This window comes from Perca flavescens, chromosome 20, assembly GCF_004354835.1.
Source record: "Perca flavescens isolate YP-PL-M2 chromosome 20, PFLA_1.0, whole genome shotgun sequence".
Taxonomy (NCBI): Eukaryota; Metazoa; Chordata; class Actinopteri; order Perciformes; family Percidae; genus Perca; species Perca flavescens.
In genome coordinates, this window is record NC_041350.1 from 24323707 (window position 1) to 24343699 (window position 19993).

General features: G+C 39.3%; 3 protein-coding genes and 1 non-coding gene across 13 annotated transcripts in view; 2 read left to right on the forward strand and 2 right to left on the reverse strand.

The window, feature by feature from the left end:
* Positions 1 to 8161, reverse strand: part of LOC114546609 (putative deoxyribonuclease TATDN3) — a 47529-nt gene extending 39368 nt beyond the window's left edge. For 6 of the 7 annotated variants that reach the window (XM_028565521.1, XM_028565520.1, XM_028565519.1 and 3 more), the window contains exon 1: positions 7900 to 8161. The gene's annotated coding sequence lies outside the window, so the exon portion shown is untranslated. The remainder of the gene's footprint in view (positions 1 to 7899) is intronic. The other variant, XM_028565522.1, reaches the window with a different exon arrangement.
* On the forward strand, positions 816 to 14984 carry afdnb (afadin, adherens junction formation factor b). Its single transcript, XM_028566398.1, has 23 exons — positions 816 to 911; positions 2406 to 2598; positions 2989 to 3095; positions 3196 to 3323; positions 3430 to 3533; positions 3912 to 4117; positions 4926 to 5071; positions 6021 to 6115; positions 6217 to 6488; positions 6749 to 6892; positions 9106 to 9304; positions 9407 to 9498; positions 9605 to 9691; positions 9792 to 9857; positions 9976 to 10049; positions 10654 to 10772; positions 10860 to 11018; positions 11145 to 11209; positions 11371 to 11511; positions 11987 to 12856; positions 13264 to 13363; positions 13457 to 13508; positions 14404 to 14984. Exons 1-23 carry the CDS (start codon positions 816 to 818, stop codon positions 14495 to 14497), a joined length of 3609 nt encoding a protein of 1202 aa, XP_028422199.1. The 3' UTR covers positions 14498 to 14984.
* On the reverse strand, positions 14237 to 19487 carry dusp23b (dual specificity phosphatase 23b). 4 transcript variants are annotated; one of them, XM_028565526.1, is made up of 4 exons: positions 19356 to 19435; positions 17993 to 18072; positions 16623 to 16902; positions 14237 to 15088 (listed from the first exon to the last, which is right to left on the reverse strand). In XM_028565526.1, exons 3-4 carry the CDS (start codon positions 16890 to 16892, stop codon positions 14903 to 14905), a joined length of 456 nt encoding a protein of 151 aa, XP_028421327.1. In that variant the 5' UTR covers positions 16893 to 16902; positions 17993 to 18072; positions 19356 to 19435; the 3' UTR covers positions 14237 to 14902. The 4 variants fall into 4 exon arrangements, with proteins under 4 accessions (XP_028421327.1, XP_028421324.1, XP_028421325.1 ...); XM_028565523.1 differs by lacking the exon at positions 17993 to 18072 and having other exon boundaries at positions 19356 to 19487; XM_028565524.1 differs by lacking the exons at positions 17993 to 18072; positions 19356 to 19435 and adding an exon at positions 17816 to 17986.
* On the forward strand, positions 18265 to 18347 carry trnal-cag (transfer RNA leucine (anticodon CAG)). The gene has a single exon. It is a non-coding gene; the product is annotated as a tRNA-Leu (tRNA).
* Positions 19488 to 19993: the final 506 nt, after the last annotated feature.

The following is a 19993-nucleotide window of genomic DNA, read 5'->3' on the forward strand; positions in this document are numbered from 1 at the left end:
ATGTTCCTCATACAGAGAGGCGTCTTCTCTGCATTTTCCAACATCCAGACAACAATACCATACCCTTGATTGTTCAGTTTTTTTTTTTTTTTTATGGTTTTGTTAAGGCCTTTGTTCCATTGTAGGTTTACCCAGAAAGCTTCAGAGCAGTCAACAAAAGCTGCCCTACATTCATAGTGCTAACTGAATGGGAAGACATGTAACCATAAATTGTGTTGAAAATCACTGGTATGCATGAGAAGTGGGATTCCCTCAAGCGTAAATATCCGTGTCGCTGCGAAAAAGGAGGATGGAAATCTCTCATGGTGACTGTGACCCTATCTGCTTCCCATGATGACTTCTGCAGCATGGCTAAAATATACTTTAATAGTTTAATACATGTCAAAAGTTGCACCAGTATAAACCCTTGAGAAAACCCTTGTGAAAACCCTTGCTCCTGGAAATGATATGACGATTAAAAAGAAAATGACAGATTAAATCTGGTAGTGGACTTTAAGGATGGGAATCATTTGGGACGGATTATAATTCGGGAACTGTTTGCCTCACATAACGAAGATCCACTGACCCGTTAAATGAGGACAGAGGGGTGTGGGGGCTTGGGGAGGGGATGTGGATGTCGGGATGAAGTAAGCAATTATGTTTAAAGAACTCACTGCAGAGTTCAATGTGTTTATAGCTAACAGGAATAGATTGAAGAAGGGGTGGGGTCCTAGATACAATACCCAGGACAGATACAAACTTTTCTGTCACAGGATATTCCTCTCTGTCTCTACAGTAGCCAGTCAGATAGAAACTTTGAGGTTAATTGGTGAAAAATGCCGGAGGAGGAAGAACGAGAGGAATTAGCCAAAGTCATCAGACAGTGGAACAACAACAGACTGGACTTGTTTGAAATAAGCCAACCTGATAAGGTAAGTTGCCTGCAGACATCCGGCAGGGTTCATACACCATTATACATTCTCGGTTTACGTTTTTGTATTCACCTTTATTCTCTGTACAACTGTCAGTGCCACAGTTTTGGATGTAACGTTGTATTTTTAAAACACACACATGCACACGCACACACACATGCACACGCACACACACACGCACACGCACACACACACACACACACACACACACACACACACACACACACACACACACACACACACACACAACCAAGCACATTAACCCACTGTATTTATGTACTGTACTTTAGTATGCAGTAGGTTTAAAGTAATGGGATGTTACTTTTCTATTTTGTGAGATTTTATACTTTAACTTCTAATCGAATACCTTATATATTTTATATTTTAAAAAAGTGCCTGTCAGATGCATACATATATACACACACACACACATACATATATATATATATATAAATATAAAATAGATCACAAAGTTACTATGTCACTTTGCTCCAACACATAAGAAAGCACTACGGTTAATTTAAAACTAATAGTTGCTATAGAAAGCAAACATTCCATTTGCTAAAGTACACATTTTGAGCGCATTGTATGCTGGTTGTGTACTTTTAAAGAGTAACTTGAAGTCCAACTGAACTCTGTTTTTAGTCATCCCTTTTTTCAGTCAAAAATAGGGTGCCAGTGTCTGCGTTTGATTGACAGCATCTGGCAGGCAGCCAGAGTAAAGTAACGATGTTACCTGGTACACTACAGAATTACAGGGCAACTCCACGTTCACTATCTAGCTCCACCACAACACTGACATAGAAATACAGACATCTAAAGCTGCAGCAATTAGTCGATTACAAAATAATGGTAAGTTGCAGCCCTACGGAAATCAACTCTCAGCAGTGTGGACAGTATGGAGTAATAAGTCATTATGCAACTGAGAGTACTAATAGAAATACTACCGTAATAACTTAGAAATACTACAACTCACACTAGTAAGGTTGGAGATAACAGTGTTGATCAGTGTAATGTAATGCAATGGTGAAATGTACATCTTCCCTACCACTCTGATCTGATATCCAGCTCATCTTGTTGTAATATGTTTCCCTTTAAGCCCCCACTGCAAAGCTCATAACACAAATGTTCTCTCGTGGTATCAACTGCATTCCTGATTTTAAGTTCAGATTTTATTTTATTTGATTTAATACAAGGATGGCAAGCCAAGTAGAAAAAGGCCAGACATCAGCCGGCAAGGTTTAATTGATTCTAATTCATATTAGCTGGTATCATGTAAGAGTCTGATAGCACATGTGCAATGGGAAGGTTTTTCAGGGACATCTTGAAAGCTTTTTAAATTCCTAAAATCCAAAGCAACATTTTACAAAAAGGGGAGATTGGCCTTTCTATTCTCTAAGCCTATTCAACAATATATGGTTTCACCATACATAATGAAAGGAATAGAAAACACTGGACTGGACACAATTAAAAACTAAATCGGTTTTCTGGCAGAACTTGGAGTTTCATGGGGTGATGCGCTTCTACTTTGAGGACCGTGTTGGAGGAAATGTGGCCACAAAGTGCCTGCGTGTTTGCAGCAACTCTTCTACTCACGAGGTTATCGAAACTCTGTCAGAGAAGTTCAGGCCTGATATGAAAATGCTGACTACTAGATATTCCCTGTATGAGATCCACGCCAATAAAGGTAATCACTCGACTCGTACTGTATATTGTAGACGAGGACATGTTATTATTGTTATTTGTTTAGAGCTGAAACAATAATATCTTCAACAGAACAGAAAATAAATTCGCAATAATTTTGAAAATCCATTCATCTTTTGAAAATCCATTCATCTTTTGAAAATCCATTACTAGATTTTTCATGCAAAACAATTGCTGGTTTTAGCCTCTCAAATATGAAGATGTCCTGATTTACTATGGTAGTTTGTACTAGACAAAACAAAGAATTGATTGAGGTATTCTGATATTCTGAAGATGAATTGATACCAAAAAGAACATCTCTAATTTGGTGTTGTATCAGTTGATTTAAGAACATGCTCTGACCATTTTTCTGTGTTTTGGTACGTGCAATAAGAGCGTAAACTGGATCTGGCCGAGAGACCTTTGGTTGTACAATTAAACTGGAACACAGACAACAGAGAAGGACGTTTTGTGCTCAAGAAAGACAGGGAGAGTTTGGAGGTACCACTCAAACCAATAATTCAGTCTGCAGCTTCACTCTCTCTTCACACAATCTCACACCTACAGTATATTCTTTTTTCATGTGTGTTGAACAATAAAGGAAAACTGTCACGAGAAGGAAAAAGGAGGCGTGATCCAAAGCTTTAAGAGGACACTGTCAAGGAAAGAAAAGAAGAAAGAGAAGAACAAAACTAAAGGAACCGACAAGGTTTCAGAGGATGAGAATGGGTAAAATGTTTCATTGTTCACAATCACACATCAGATTTTCCAGACTGCTGGCTTCAGGCTTGCCTAACTGTCAGAATGACATATACCCTTTTATACAAATATCCAGGTCAACTGAAAAGCTACTAAATAACAACAGCATTTCTGTGTCTAACCATGAGACAAAAAGGAGCTGCACAGAAAAGGAAAAGCAACAGAGGCCGGCTGCCCCGGGTAAGTAATCTGAACATTGTAGAAAAATAGAAGTCAGACTGAACAGTGCAGTCTCATGAATAAGACCATGTACTTTCCATTCATTCAATAGAGGCAAATTTAACTTCCAATCAATAAGGACTATATTAATAATGTAAACAGGACGGCTAATGACTTCTCTTTGCTAAAATACAGCAGTAAAGCACACAGAAAATCTCTATCCAGATGTTTCAGATCAACCTGGATTACCAATTGGAATTCAATTCTGTGATAACTGTGAGTATGAAACAAAAAAAGGTTTTCATCTGCAGTGATACTTTGATAGTTGTCAGTTGTAAGCTCACTGCCTTCCCTCTCATAATGTCCTCCTGCCCCCTGCTGGTGTCTTTCACATTTCAGCTGAGGAGGCCTTTCTATCTGCCGTCATAAATTACACCAACAGCTCCACAGTTCATTTCAAGCTCTCACCTGCATACACCCTCTATGCTGCGGGACGCTTTGCTCTGCAACGCCATTACAGGCGAGGCTCTTCATCCTCAGGCCAGACACTCGGTGTAACTTTGATCGCAAACAAAATGGTGTCCATGACAGGGAAGGTCATCCAGGCAAGTACAAGAAAACGCGCACACACACACACACACACACACACACACACACACACACACACACACACACACACACACACACACACACACACACACACACACACACACACACACACACACACACACACACACACACACACACACACACATAGGGCTGGGCGATATGGACCAAAAGTCATATCCCGATATATTTTGGCTGAATATCGATATACGATATATATCCCGATATTTCTTTTCCACAAACTGAGAGCAGTTCAGTCAAAGTCAAAGCCAAATATAACATGTCACAAGTAGTTTCATAGAAACAGACTATTTCAGTGAACAGTTGCAAAATCAAATGAATAAATAATAAACAGGTTATATATATCTATACAAAATATCTTCACACTTAGATTTTTGATAAATAATCATCAGTAATTTGGATATAATGACTAAGTGGGTAAAGGCAAATAATAGAACAGTTACAACATCACTTTACTGTAATGCAGCCTTTAAAACCAGGAAAAGACACTTATGGTCATATCACGATATTACGATATCCAAAATCTAAGACGATATCTAGTCTCATATCACGATATCGATATAATATCGATATATCGCCCAGCCCTACACACACACACACACACACACACACACACACACACACACACACACACACACACACACACACACACACACACACATTAAATAGAATTTATCAGCAAACATCTTGCCAAAATGGACATAAATGGACTGCTAGCACCTACAAGTCACATCTGCCAGGTGTTCTGTGAGTTTACATGACACTGCTACTATATTTGCCTGGCAGAGGCAGCAGGCCATCGCCGGTGCACTCGCCTTCTGGATGGCCAACTCCTCTGAGCTGCTGAACTTCCTCAAGCATGACAAAGACCTCTGTTCGCTCACACATCAGAGTCAGCTGGATCTGTCCCACCTGGTGCACAAAGCTTACAGGTACAGACGACAAGACGTGACCGTAGAGTTTTTGAATCCAAATAGATTCACTGTACTAAAAACATGTCATCAAAGTTAGGGCTGTGCAATTAAGCGAACTTTAATCGCGATTATGATTTTGGCTCCCAATGATCACAAAAACAGAATAATCGAGAAAAACTGTTATTTAGCACATTGCGTTTTGCAAGTAAACTCTTATTTTCTTTTGTGTTCTGAATGAAAAAATAAAGTTTAAATAGGAAAAGTATTAAGGCAAATTTCACAGTTGTGTGTGTTTTTTTTACTGTTGATTTATTTAACTTTTTCCACTGTTTTTTGAAGTTCAATAATTGCAACATCTTTCCAGAAGTCAATGAGTAATCGTGTTAAATTATCGTTATTTCCATATTGACTGAAATAATCATGATTATATATTTTTCCATAATCGAGCAGCCCTAATCAAAGTGCAGCTAAAATCCTATGTGACCCTGCTCACCCAGCTATCGACAGATTCAAGCCTTTGGCCTCGTAGAGAAGCTACAAGTCTCTAGCCACCAAAACAAACGGCTTTAAAAATAGCCAAAGGTTCTTCTTTTCCACTGCAATAACCCTGAGCCCCCAAATCCCAACCGTGAACACAAGAACTTCAACATGCAATTTTTCTTCCTACTTATAATATTGTCTGTAAACAATGAATTATCTGCCAAATATTGTCCAATAATTCATACTTACTGCAGACATATCAGCACTGTATATATGGCGGAAGATCTGCAACAACAGAACAGAACTTGCAGTTCCGAAATACCAAACATGTTTAAGGCACATTTCTTGGATTCTTGTTATGCGTTTATGTAAAAATACAATGAATAGCAAGATGCAGCTTATTGGCTTAAGGCATCCAGACAGAAAGTTATACATAATGTACAGTGTAAAGTTTTTTGGTTTTATGTGTGCATTTTATTTCCCCAAGTTGCCTCCTACAGTGTCTACAGAATGAGTTAAGGAAGTCCTTGCCAACTTTCTTGATTGATCCTGAGCAACATGGTGCACTGCCAGCTGGTATAGGTGAATGTTTGTTTGTTTATAAATACTCATTTAAGACTCTTGAAGGAGCTGATGTTGCCTCCCTGTTGAAATACTACCCATGTTTGTCTCGTGTGTTGCAGAGATGGTGCTGAACACCTTGATGAACACCATGTCCCTTTCACGCCGCTGCCGGGTCAACCCTGCCCTAACCATCCAGCTCTTCTCCCAACTCTTCCATTTCATCAGCGCCTGGCTCTTCAACCAGCTGATGAGCTCAGAGGCTAACACTCCAGGCCTGCGCTCCCACTACTGGGGAGCTGCTCTCCGCCAGAGGCTTACGGCCATCGAAGCCTGGGCGGAGAGGCAGGGCCTGGAGCTGGCTGCTGACTGCCACCTCGGACACATTATCCAGGTCAGTCCCTCCCTGCACTACATTTATGAATATTCATTAAAAATAAATAAAAATAAAGCTTTAAACTGGGCTTTCATGAAATATCGAACCACAGTGTCTTGTACCAGGCTTGAAGATTCTACCTCAAAAACTCAATGACTGAATCAAATCTTTTTTACATTTAATATATGTGCTTTGCAGCTTTTATCTCAGTCTTTGTGTCAGAGGACATATTTCAGTTGATACAAGCTGTTTAAATAACATTGCCTGGCTGTTTCTAGGCAACCATGCTCCTGACCATGAAGAAGTACTCGATGCAAGATGTGAAGGCCATCCAGAATACCTGTTTTAAACTGAACTCAATGCAACTGCAGACGTTGCTATCCGGCTACCTCTATGCAACCAATGAGCCTCACATCCCCCCTGTGAGTACTTATTGTCTGTTCTTCCATCCACTCCCCTCACGCCTCTGTTGTTTTGCCCTGTTTGAAACTACAACTATGATGCTGATTTTTGGGACAAATCCTTGCAAGAGATTTTCAATAGTCAAAATGAAAGTATGACTGCTAATCAGAGCATAGATATCGGCTTCACAATGTACTAGCAGCAGCTTCAACCACAGAACAGGAGCCCAGCAGTAAAGATTGAATAATATTAATAATTAAAAATGATGAATATGATAATGAATAATATATGAAGAATAGTAAAGAAAGTTGTCACATAAAACAATTGCCTTTGGGTGAAATATTTCTCTAATATTTTGCGGAATATGAGGTTAGTGGGACTACTTATTTTGTTTGACAAAAGGAGATTTCATTTCTAGCTCCCATCTTCATTTGGGTTAGGAAACACTTTGCTTGGGAAACTGGTTAAAAATAAAAGAAATACAATCAAAACTGGAAACTATTTTTATGCAGTTAACAGTTAGTTGGAAGAATCTCTGAGGATCTGGGTGATAACTTCAAAACAATGGTATGTTTGCATGGTTAAAGACACCTTTGAATGATAGTCTGACACAAGATGCTCTGTGACTTGCATGTAGCTAGTTCATGCTAAACACTTTTGGCTAGTGTCAAAAAACAAACAGAAATTGGCTCAGCCACAACAAGATATTGATTAACAGGTAATACCAAAACATATAACAAACAAATACTACTGCGTAAATAAGTAGCTAGTAGCATGAAACCATAAAGCAGCCAGCAATGTCCAACAGAAAGTAAATTATCAATTACAAGAGAGCGGGATAGTGTTAGCTAGCAGCCGTTGATAGCCTCGATAGCGTTAGTTTACGTAAATGTAAATGTAAGTTTAGCCAAAGCAGAAACGGTTTAGTTCTAGATCATATTTAGCCAAACACACAAACACCAACTAAACATAGCATAAACATCAACTCGGGTAAAAAAAAAGAAAGAAAGCAGCAAGCAGCACTTACTTAGCTAGCTAGCTCACTGGAGTAAAGCAAGAGTCGCGGTCACAGGTTGTTGAAATACCGGTTAACATTTGCGGCAGGTGGTGTAACATTAGCTTAGCGAGCTAACGGCTAAGGAAAAGAGTAGCTAGGCACGTAGGCTGTAGCTGAGTCCTTGGCAGCGGTGCGGGTTCGAATCCGTCCCGCGGCCCTTTGTTGCGTGTCATTCCTATTCTCCCTACTTTCCTGTCCTGTAATATCTCATAACAATGCATAAATAATAAAAAAAAAAAATTATATAAGAAAAAAAACTGGTGGACGGAGTCATATAGATAAACAGCTGCTACAGGTAATGCTAGTGCTTCTATTAGAACTGCCATCTACTACTACAAGTATTAACGTTACTACTGTTTCTACTAGAACCTCCACTTCACACTATTAACGTTACTACTACTACTACTACTACTACTTACTGCCACAACAATACGAACAATAAGAATAGTGAGAGAAGTAGAAAAACTCAATAACAAGTCCAAAACTATGTAAGAATTATCAACAAATTCTACTTAAAGTACCAAAAGCAAAAGTACTGATGTGTAGCAGAATTTCAGTATTATTATATATTATTGGTTAATTGCAGATGCAATTCTGTGTAAACTGGACTTTAATATTGTTTGGTGGTGGAGCTTTTAACTGCATTACACTGTTGGGTAGTTTCATTGATAACAAAGCATTATGTTCTATGAAATCATTGTGGGTTTTGTATGGCAAATCTAAATCTGCAAAGTTAATAAAATAAATGATTGTAAAGTACAGTATTTACCTCTGAAATGTAGTGAAGTAGGAGTATAAGGTAGCATAAAATAAAAATAGTCAAATACAGTAAAAGTACTTCAAACTGTACTAGTACAGTCCTTTAGTAGAAGTCCTTGCTTACTTTCCACCAGTGATACTACTGTTATAATAGTTTCTACTGAGGCATCTACTTCAACTAGAACTACCGCCACTGCAGCTCAATCGCCAGGACAATATTAGTACATTACTTTTTAATGTTGTACTTTTCTACCTCTCCAGGGAGGTCATCTGCAGGAAGGCCTTCAGTGTCTTGCTCAGGGCACAGCAGGCAGATTGGATGTCTTGTCACAGAATGACAAATGCCAATCTATACACTAATACGACCTTTTCCTGAAATATTTCCGCTGTCTGATCCACGTGTCATCCTCTCTGCAGGATTTGATCGATGCCGTAGTGGCGGCTGCGAAGGCCTCAGCAGATAACCTGATTCAGAGCGAAGGACGGGACATCCAGCTGGAGGAGAGCCTTGACCTGCACCTGCCCTTCCTGCTGCCGGAGGGAGGATACTCCTGTGACACTGTGAGAGGAATCCCTCCAGGGTTTAGGGAATTTTTGGAGCCAATTTGCCGGAAAGGTTTGGGTTTGTCATATTTGCAAAATGTGACAATGCTGTAGAACACCAGAAATGTATTGCTTCTAAGATAAACACACCTAAAATGAGTTCTTTCTCTTCCAGGTCTCTGCTCTTTAACATCCCAGCCGAACTCCAAAGGTGACTGGACCGTGTACTTCAGTGAACCAACTTCCTCTGCAGAGAGCACATACTTGGTAGGCAAAACCACATGTGATGTTTTGAAATATAATTTCATTTTTTAACATAAAATAAAGCACTTATGGAGCAGTCATGTCATTTTATTTATGTTTTCTTTAATAGGCAGCACACAGAGAGCCAGAGATGGTGACTATTACACTGAACAAACCTCTAAACAGTGGGATGGGGGTCAGCATTGTGGCTGCCAAGGTGACTGACTCAATCCTGCCAAACAAATATAAATTATTCAAACAACAAAATCTGCTGAAGGTCTAAACTAATGAATGCCCTCGCTATTATTTTGCCACAGGGAGCGGGTCGAGGAAACCTTGGGATTTATATCAAATCTATTGTCAAGGGAGGACCAGCTGAAATGGTCAGATCCAACACAATTTTGATTGAGCTTAAGTTAAAATGTGCAATGTACAGAATTATTTTAATGGGATTATACAAGGAAAGACTGACATAATTGACAAAATCTCTACTTTGTGCAGAATGGCAGGTTAACAGCTGGGGATCAGCTGCTGAGCGTGGATGGTCAAAGTCTGGTCGATCTCAGCCAAGAAAGGTAGCTACAACTGGCTGGAAAAGGTTTTTGTGCGAGCAGCGTGACTCTAGAAATGGCCAATGGCATTGTCAAAAGTGCATTTCAGCACTTTGGTCCAGACTGAAATATTTTTTATACCCTAACACAACTTTCATGACGTTTTCTCAAGTGGTCATGAGTGAAATGTCTCTACAACTTTTGGATTGCCATGAAATTAGGTACAGACATTCAAGTTCTCCTCAGGATGAATTGTTATAACTTTGGTGATCCCTTAACTTTTTCATTTAGCGCCATCATCTGGTCAACATTTTTTAGTTTGTGCCACACTTTGGTTTATGACCAAATACCTGCGTTTGTGTTCCAGAAAATGAAATCAAAGTGATGACATATCCTATACAACCGTGTGTGCGTTGGACAATATAATCTAGATATCCAAATGCTGAACCAATACAAACAGTGGAACAGTTTTGCAATAGCCAACATAGCAGCGTAATCTTTACTTTCAAAACTCATTCAAATTGTTACTGTATGCATTTTACGCTCAGATCAAGACCCCAGATAATCTAATAGAAAGTATGAAAGGCTATGCAGTCTGAAATATAATATCATTCTCATATTGATTTAGGGCTGCAGCTATCATGATGCAAACCGGCCCCGTTGTGACCTTAAAGGTTGCAAAGTTTGGAGCGAGCTACCACGGCCTCGGAGCTCTGCTGAGCGAAGCAACCTCAGAAAGGACTACAGGTTAATACACAATAACCATCGTTGTTGTTTTTTTTTTAAACTTTCTGCTCGTCATGACTTGATTAAGAGCCTTTCTCGTTTCACAAGGACATAAAAGCCCCGCCAAGCCAAACGGTGAAGCACTCATGCTGCACAGGGTTGTGGATCCAGGTCCCTCAGAACAGCTCCATGGAGGCAGCAAAAGGAAGAAAGACCAGATGATGCAAAGAAACAGACAACTTTATCGCTCCAACCCCAACATGACCGGTGGTGTATTTTAATCACATATCCCTGCTAGGCTATGAAAATACCTTAATGTGAAATATGTTTAAAGCTTGTGGGTGAGTCATAAGAACAACACCTTTGTTTTAATTTTTCTCCTTATTTCAGCAGATTCCACCCCCGAGGATGGAGATGAACCTGCCGCTGCTGTGTCCACTAGCAACCTTTGTGCTGATGTGAGATTTTTTTATGTTTTTGATTTCTCCAAATAATTCCTCGTAACATTTGTAAAACGTTAGGTTACTATAAAGAAGAGCGTCAGCTATATACCTAAACAACAATGCATTGTTTTTAAATGCATTCATGTCACAAAATGATCTTTTATGTCTGTATTCAGACATTTCACAGGGAATACTTGACACTTCCAACCCCTAAATCCCAGGACAAAAACTCATTTGAATCCAGTCGACCACAGCAAACATTCAAAGTGTCTTTGAGGCCTTTAGATGGACAGAGCTCCAGTAAGAGGACCTTCATGGTAAGCCTTTCTTAAATGCTACGGAGTCTTAATGTCCTTCTGGTACCACCATGTTTTATCATACCATCATATTAACTACGCAAAGGAAAAGTCAACATATTGTTCACAGTGGTGGAAAGTAACTTAGAAACATTCATTCAAGTGGTGTACTTAAGTACAATTTAGAGGGACATGTACTTCACTTGCATATTTTCATTTTATGCTACTTATACTTTATACTTCTACTGCACTATATTTCAGGACTTTTGACTCCGTAACATTTATCAGAAAGATATAATTGCTTTTTCAGATTAGAAAATACAACGTTAAATACTTGTATACTTTTACTTCCGTAAGATTTTAAGCACTTTTATATTGTTGTACTGCTTTTCTACTTAAGTAATAATTGTGAGCACGTATTCCACCACTGGTTGATAACAAAATGATAAATACAAGAAGGTAAATGCCACAAAAATCTCTATATTTATCCTTCTAGCGCCAAGCTCTGTCACAGGAGAACTTGTGTATGGACAGTGGAGGCCCCCTGCTGGACAAAAGGCAGAACTTGTGGGAGCAGAAGGAGGAGCGGGCAAAGCAAACCATGAGCCACTACTCATCTTTCCCAATTCGCTCAAGTGTTTCTACTCATGACATCCTCTCAGATAATTGTTCTTCTACAAAACAGCAGCAGAGCGGCCGTACAAGTGGCGCCGGTATCTGGAGAACTCCTTTTTCACAACATCCAACACCGACGCCTTCCAACCAGCCAATACGCATCGACATCCCTGTAACCAGAGCAGGGAACACAAATCCAAATCCTCCGCTCACCACCTTCCAGAGTTCATCTTTGCTGGCGGCGAGGATGAGCCAAACCCTTAAAGTAAATGGAAATGAAAAGAGAGCTAATCATATTTATGCATGTCCCATTACTGCAACCAGGAAGCTACCTCAGCAGCACAGATCCAACACACACAGGGATCAAGCTGCAAAACCCCAACTAAGCATCACTCCAACCAAACACGTCTCCTTCCAAGAACCTCCCACTCAGAAGAAGCAGGGCACGGGTCCTACCAGGCCAAAGGACCCTCAGGAGCAGTCTGACCCGTGGCGGAGGGAGGCCCGGGAGAAGCGGGAGAAGCAGCAGAGGCTCCGTGCGGTGGAGCTCCTGGAGCAGGAGGTGCACGAGCTCCAGGGTAGAGCGAGGCGCTCGGCGGAGGAGAACGAGCGGCTCCGAAGGCTCAGCCTGGAGTGGCAGTTTCAGAAGAGGCTGCAGGAGCTTCAGCAGAGAGGAGAGGAGGATGAGGATGAGGAGGAGGAAGATTTGGACATGATGGTGACGATACAGCAGCTGGAGAAGAGAACACAGGTGAACCCAGGTGCCATGATGGTTAAAGGGAAGATCCACCCTTAAGAAATTCTGATGTTACAAAATCATTAACTAAAGTAGATTTAGTGGGCTAAAAAATGAGTACAGAAAACAAGGTACATGATCACATATTGATATACAACAGATTCAAAATACTGTTGATTATGGGACATATGACCCCTACCTATAACACATGATACAACATGTTTATAATGACTTCATATGGGTTATAAATTATTACTCCATGATTGTAGCGTACTAAAGTGTTTTTACCAGTAAATGTAAATGTTCCGTTTGTTCCACAACGGAAATTCCTGTGTTTACGATCGATACATTTGAATAATAAAGCTGAAATTTAAACAACCAAAATAACCTATATCTAATTATTATTTTGCTTCCATATTAAGAACAAGAAGAGCTCTGCTGAGAACGTCAACACTGAATTGAAAGAGTTAGAAAAGCAGGCAGGAACTTATCTCTCCCAAAAGGAAGACAAGGCAAAGACAGGTACTTGTCAGTTGGATTTATTTTAAAGAGTCTGTGCTCTTTAGGCATCTCATCTTATTGTACATTGCAACATTTCCATGGTTTTTTTGGCAGATCAAAGACCAAGCGGACTGAGTCAAGATATTAACAACATGGCATCAAAAGAGTGAGTTTAAACTGTTTGGCTGTTAAACATTACATTCAATCAAATCTAACAAGCAGCTATATATGCAGCATTTCTTTTTGTTTTATATATATATATATTTTTTTTTATTTCTATATGCAGCATTTCTACTCATGACTTAATGACACTGAAATGTTAATGTGGTTGTGTACTATCACACCAAGTCAATTTTTTAAATAGACAATATAGCAATTCAATTCTTGCAAATAACTGAAAGTGTTTGAAAGAGATCCCTGAGTAAAATACACACTATAAATATATTTTAAAGTGCTCATATTATGCTCATTTTCAGGTTCATAATTGTATTTAGAGGTTGAACCTGAATAGGTTTATGTGATTTAATTTTCAAAAAACACCATATTTTTGTTGTACTGCACATTGCTGCTGCTCCTCTTTTCACCCTGTGTGTTGAGCTCTCTGTTTTAACTACAGAGTGAGGCATCTCACTTCTATTCCATCTTTGTTGGGAGTCGCACATGCGCAGTAGCTAGGTAAGGACTACTAGCCAGTCAGAATCAGAGTATGAGGGCGTGCCACGCTAGCAGCTAGGTGAGCATTATAACGTGTTACAAGGTGACCACGTTTGTCTCTGAAGTAAAGGCTGGACTACAACAGAGCTGTTTGGAGCAGTTTGTGAACAGTGTTTTCTGTTGGAGATGGTAAGTCCCTTTGGGGTGGACTTTGGGCTTTTTCACTTTGTAAACCTATAATGTGCACAAAAAAGATATATAACACAATAAAAGAAAGGGAAAAAGGCAAAAAGCATAATATAAGCACTTTAAGAAAAGCACAGGCTACTGTTTGTGTCCACATAAATGATTCCCTATTAATAAAATTCAAGTAATTCTGCTAATATCTGTGATTTTTTTTCCCACAGAAGCCAGGAGGAGAAAACCAAGAGAGCACCGGCTCCTGAAAAGCTCACATTCAAGGAGCGTCAGCGTCTCTTTTCTCTGGCGTCCAGTGCATAAATGAAGATTAAAGCCTTGTAAACTGAAACCTCAGAGGAGGAACATGTCTATATAAACAAAGGAAACCATGTGCTACGAAAAATGACAGTACAGATACAGTACCATTTAAACAGACAGTGTGAGGATGTATTTACTTTAGAAATGTTTGTCTTAGTTGAATGTCCCAGGGACATCGTGTGGGTAATGACAACCCTGGGTGTAGTATTGTCTTTTCCAGGACATTGTTTTTTTTTAATGTATTACCTGTTTAAGCATTCATTCTTGTCTTTCCGTATTCCTAGATGATAAAGTGTTCTTTTAGCAATATAATTGAGGCACTTCTTCCACTTATTGTATGCTTATTCTCTGTAAAAACCAGTGCTATTCTGCTTCCTAACAGAAGCACATATGTTACTTGTGTAAAAGCTACTTTGTGCGCTGATAAAACTGCACCACGGCTTTCTCTTGTTCGTGAGTTTCAATCGAGCCTTTCCGCAGATTGCGGATCTCATTGATGGCGTCGACCCCCGATATCTTCTTCGTCTTCACCAGGTAGCAGGCCAGCATGGTCCCCGTTCTCCCATGACCGTGCATGCAGTGAACTCCCACGCCCTGTACAGGAACAATACAAGATTTATTTTGTTCAATCGCCTGTAACGCAGCACGCACATCCTGCACTGGACAGGAATTTGCATTTTGTTCTTGCAAGTAGAACTGATGTAGTTGGTCAATTTATCACTAAGTCCATACTAGGGTTGGGTATCGTTTGGTTTTTTTCCGATACGGGTGCTAAATCGATAATTTTAAAAACGGTGCCGGTGCCTAAACCGGTACTTTTCAATAAAAAAAAAAAAAAAAAAAAAAAGGGTAGTAAACAACAGTCAGTGACTTGTTTATTGCTAAGGCCATGTTCAAATTAAAGATTTAATAATAATGTAATAACTATAACAATAACAATAACTTATTTCACCAGTAAATTGCTGTTGAACCCCAGATGGGAAAAGGGTATTTTACAATTACTGTGAATGCACCACGAGGCTACCTGTTTTAAGTGAATGCACCATCTGTGTTGTTTAATTCTGACAATGGCAGCTGCAAGTGAACGCACCGTCTGTGTTGTTTAATTCCGACCATAGATATAAACATAGATCTATGAATTCCGACAACGGCAGCTGCTGCGCTGCAGAGCAGACTGTTACAGCCCGCTGTAGAAGTCCTCCACAGTGAAATACAGTCACACTTTACACTGTTTAACGTTAGCTGTCAGCATTTTAACTGTATTTAATCCAGCTGCTAGCTAAAGGTAGGCTAACGTTACCTGCTGTCAGGTGTATTGTAAAGTCAGGTCAAATGAGGCACTGAAACTTTCATTCTTATTCGGTCTTGTTACTACCGTTTACGTCGGCACCGGTTCCCTATTGGCACCGCATTTTGGTACCCAACCCTAGTCCATACTAAACATTAATTGATTCCGGCTTTTCAATTGTGAGAATGTGTTGCTTTGTTTGTCTTGTGTGATGTTATACAGAATCTTTGGCTTTTAGACTTTTAAATTAAACAAAGCAAACGATTTGAAGACATTGCCTTGGATTTTAGGAAATGACAATATTTTAAACTTTTTTTCAGACATGTTATAGAACAAATGATGTGTCATTTTAATTGATAAAGTAATCAGCAGACTAATGGATAACAGTAACAACTACTGATCATAGTTGTTACTGTCTTTGCAAGAACCGCTGAACAAAACCAGGAATGTTGACCCTGTCGGACTACTAGAAAAAGAAAATCAGATACTCCAAACAGCCCAAGTTTCAGTAAAAACATTGGTGCAGATAGCTTTGTGAGAATGTAAGAATTTGAAAGCACAGTATACAATTCAAACACTGACAAAAGCTTTTAAAGCTTGTTTCCCTTTTGCTTTTTGATTCATGCACTTTGGAGGAGCAGCAAAGTTGTGAAAGACAGTTTTTCCTTTCAACGGTTCCAGAGGTTTCATCAAAGTCACGTAAACTTGATGCCAAATGTTTTAGGTTTCGGGGCTTGTGAGCCTGCTTACAATGCTATACTCAACCCTGGAGAGTCCTGAAAGTACTTTATAAGCATAACCATCCATCAAGCACAGCCTATCAAGTATCTGAGCTCTTACCTCCCCCTTGGAGTTGGCCTCTTCCACGATAGAGAGGAATCTATCAATCTGACTTGGTAAAGGAGGAGTGAAGTCCGCTATTTTGATGTGGTGCAGCTGTAACTCTGGGCACGAGTCATAGTAAGGTGGTTTTCTCTCACACAGGCAAACCAGGTGTTTGATACCGTTGTCCAGCAGATACTGGTATTCAGATGTCATCCTGGGTAGCGCCAGTCCAGCCAGTTTGTCTGGATCGACCCAGGAGAAATTGTGTGGAGGTGTAGAGGCCATGTCTGTCAAACTAAATAGAGGGGACAAAGACAGTCATATCAAGTTTTTGCATACACACATTTACAACTTTACTTAATACGCGTTGCACTTAATAAAAAACAGTAAAAGCATGTCATGAAGATTTGTACAAAACGTTGCTTTTCTATGGCTAAAAATCACACATGGATATAAAAACAAGGGTTAAGTGCATGTGTAAAAAATTGCTTGGGTATCTGTAAGCAACAGAAAGTTGATACAGCTGTAGCCAGGTAAGGCTGCTAATCATTTAACCTGGCTTTGGCATTTTGTTATGATAAGATAAGCCTTTATTGATCCACAGAGGGGGAATTTGGTTTTGCAGCAGCACAAAGAAAAAATAAGTACAGAATAAATAAAATACACTTGAAAGTTACAAAGTAAACCGACAGTAGTGTGATTAATAGCATATTAACAATTATTAATTATATTAAATTGTAGCTTCATAGTGAATATTTACCTTTACAGCAATTTGAAAGGTAAAGTGGATTAAGAGACCGTGAACCGTGAACACTGACTAAAGGAATGAAACCATTTTTGCAGTCATGTCACTGGCTAGACCAGTGTCTAAGAGGGGGATTAGTTTGACAGTACATATTTCAACATAATAAGCCACAGGCCTGATGTTAAAAAAAATACACTGTAGGCCTCACCAGACTCCACCTAGTTTTACAGAACGATTAGAAGAATGCATAGCATCTAACCAACGTTAGTTTAACGTTAAATAATGTGTCAAGAAACTACGACGCTAAGTAGCGGAAACTGTCATATTCACACAACCTAGCTAACGTTAACCACGCAGTTTTGTTAACGTTGCTAATGCGAGCCATCGATCCTAACTTAGCAATTAGCTTAAGTGGTTGCCCGTCTATTATTGAACACAGCCATACTTCCGCATAATTACTTACGTTTTATTTTCAGATGATTTGACGTCCCACTACTTCACAAGCTGGTGCCACCCGGTGCCACCTAGCTAACCTTTAGGCTAATTGCTACTCTCACTGCTAACGCCCTGTTTGCTTTAGCATACTGACTACGTACAGTACAAATAGGTCATAGTACATTAGCTGTATAACCAACGCTACCTGTTGCAATGCTACGTGGGGCAGTGCCTTAGTTAACTCCTTTCATCAGGGTGGAAACCAGCTCTCAATACAAACCAGCTCTGAAAAGTAAAATGAACTAACTTAAGGTGATGATCTTTAGTTAACTGATAAGAATTATGGAACATTACTTTGTATCTGACAGCAGCTTCAGAAGGGGAATCGTTGTTTTAGCGTTATAAAAACTATATAAACTATACTATAACAACTGTGGCTTTTACAAAATTATCCGAGTGATCCTCTGGCTACTATATGTCAGGATGGCCGAGCGGTCTAAGGCGCTGCGTTCAGGTCGCAGTCTCCTCTGGAGGCGTGGGTTCGAATCCCACTTCTGACAACAATCTTTTATTTTTTTTCTACAGTATATAACTGTTGTGCTTGTATGTTGTGATTTTCACCATCCTATCACATTATTATGCTCATGATTATTACTGAGTCAACAGTAAATGTACAGTACTGTGCAAAAGTTTGAGGCAGGTGTGAAAAAATGCTGTAAATTAAGAATGCTTTAAAGAATAATAACAGTTTATTTTCATCAATTCACGAAATGCAGAGAATGAACAGAAGATTTGATGCTGTTTTGAAGGCAAAGAGTGGTCACACCAAATATTGATTGGATTTAGATTTCTCTTCTGTTCATTCACTGCATTTTGTTAATTGATGAACATAAGCTATTAACACTTCCATTTTTGAAAGCATTCGTAGTATACAGCATTTTTTCATACCTGCCTCAAACATTTGCAACAGTACTGTATATCAGCTAATGCGCCAATTCTGCTTTTAGTGATCTTAAGTCTTCATGGAAAGACTCTAACACACTAATTTGTAGCTCTATATTTAATATTTACTTTTCTTATCTGTGCTTGAAAACATTGCCTTTGGTGACATAAATGCATTGGACAAAATGTAAATGCATAAAAGCAACAGTGCTGGAACATTTAAAAGCCATACCACCAGCTGTAAACATGTGCATAGCCAACAGCTACTATTAATACACAAGTGATTATGTGACGTTTACGAAAACTGAAAGGTGTGTGAGTTAGACATCAGGTATTACAGTTGTGAAAAGTGATTGTGAGGGATACATATTCATTTATTCATCAATTATCAAAGGATTGGGTAGAAATATTCTGCCTCATAGTCAAAACATTTTCTTCTCGAAACGCAAACTCAGGACTGACGAGAGTGTTTGTAAGGTAACGTTAACGTTAATATTAGATAGCTTAGCTAGCTAGCTAAATCAATGTATATGCCAATTTAACAACACAACAGGTAAATTACTTCTACAGTTACAGACATACTGCATTACTGTAGTAAATGTGTAAGATTTACGGTTTATACTCACCATGTCGCTTGAGTAACTTTAGATGCGAAGGACTTGCTAGCTTTGACAGCATCTGGCGCCATTACGAACGCACCTTTCAGAAAAAAACATTGACATATATACAATGGACCAATAGACCCCGTTGCTCTGGACGGAGACCAGTGAAGGCTATTAGAAGCACTTTTCCGGTGATCACTTGCTTTACTGCGCAGCCTCCAACTGACAGAGACAACGTAAATGTGACGTGAGCAACGTGTCTGAAAGTTGTAAGTCTTTTGGTAGCTGTGACAAGAGAAATCTCAATCATTTCCAATCTTCCAGAGACGGAGAGTGTAGGTATATGTAAGGAGATAACATAAGCACAGGCTAATTATTGCTAACTAACATGCTAGTTAACATTAGTAATTAAACCTAAACAGCTAATGTAAGTCGAAACTGCCTGCGAGCTTCTCCTGTACTATACGGTAATTCCTCTACTGTGCGACAGTAAGTCACTTGGTTATGACACAATCGTTAGCTTATTTTTAAAAAAACGTCTGCTACGGAGCCATAACGTGAGGTACAAGGTAATGGAGCCTTTTATACATTGTCGTGTTTCTTTATAAATAAACAATGGACAAATAGAGTCTTTAAACGCTTCAGATGTAAAGTTATTCGCA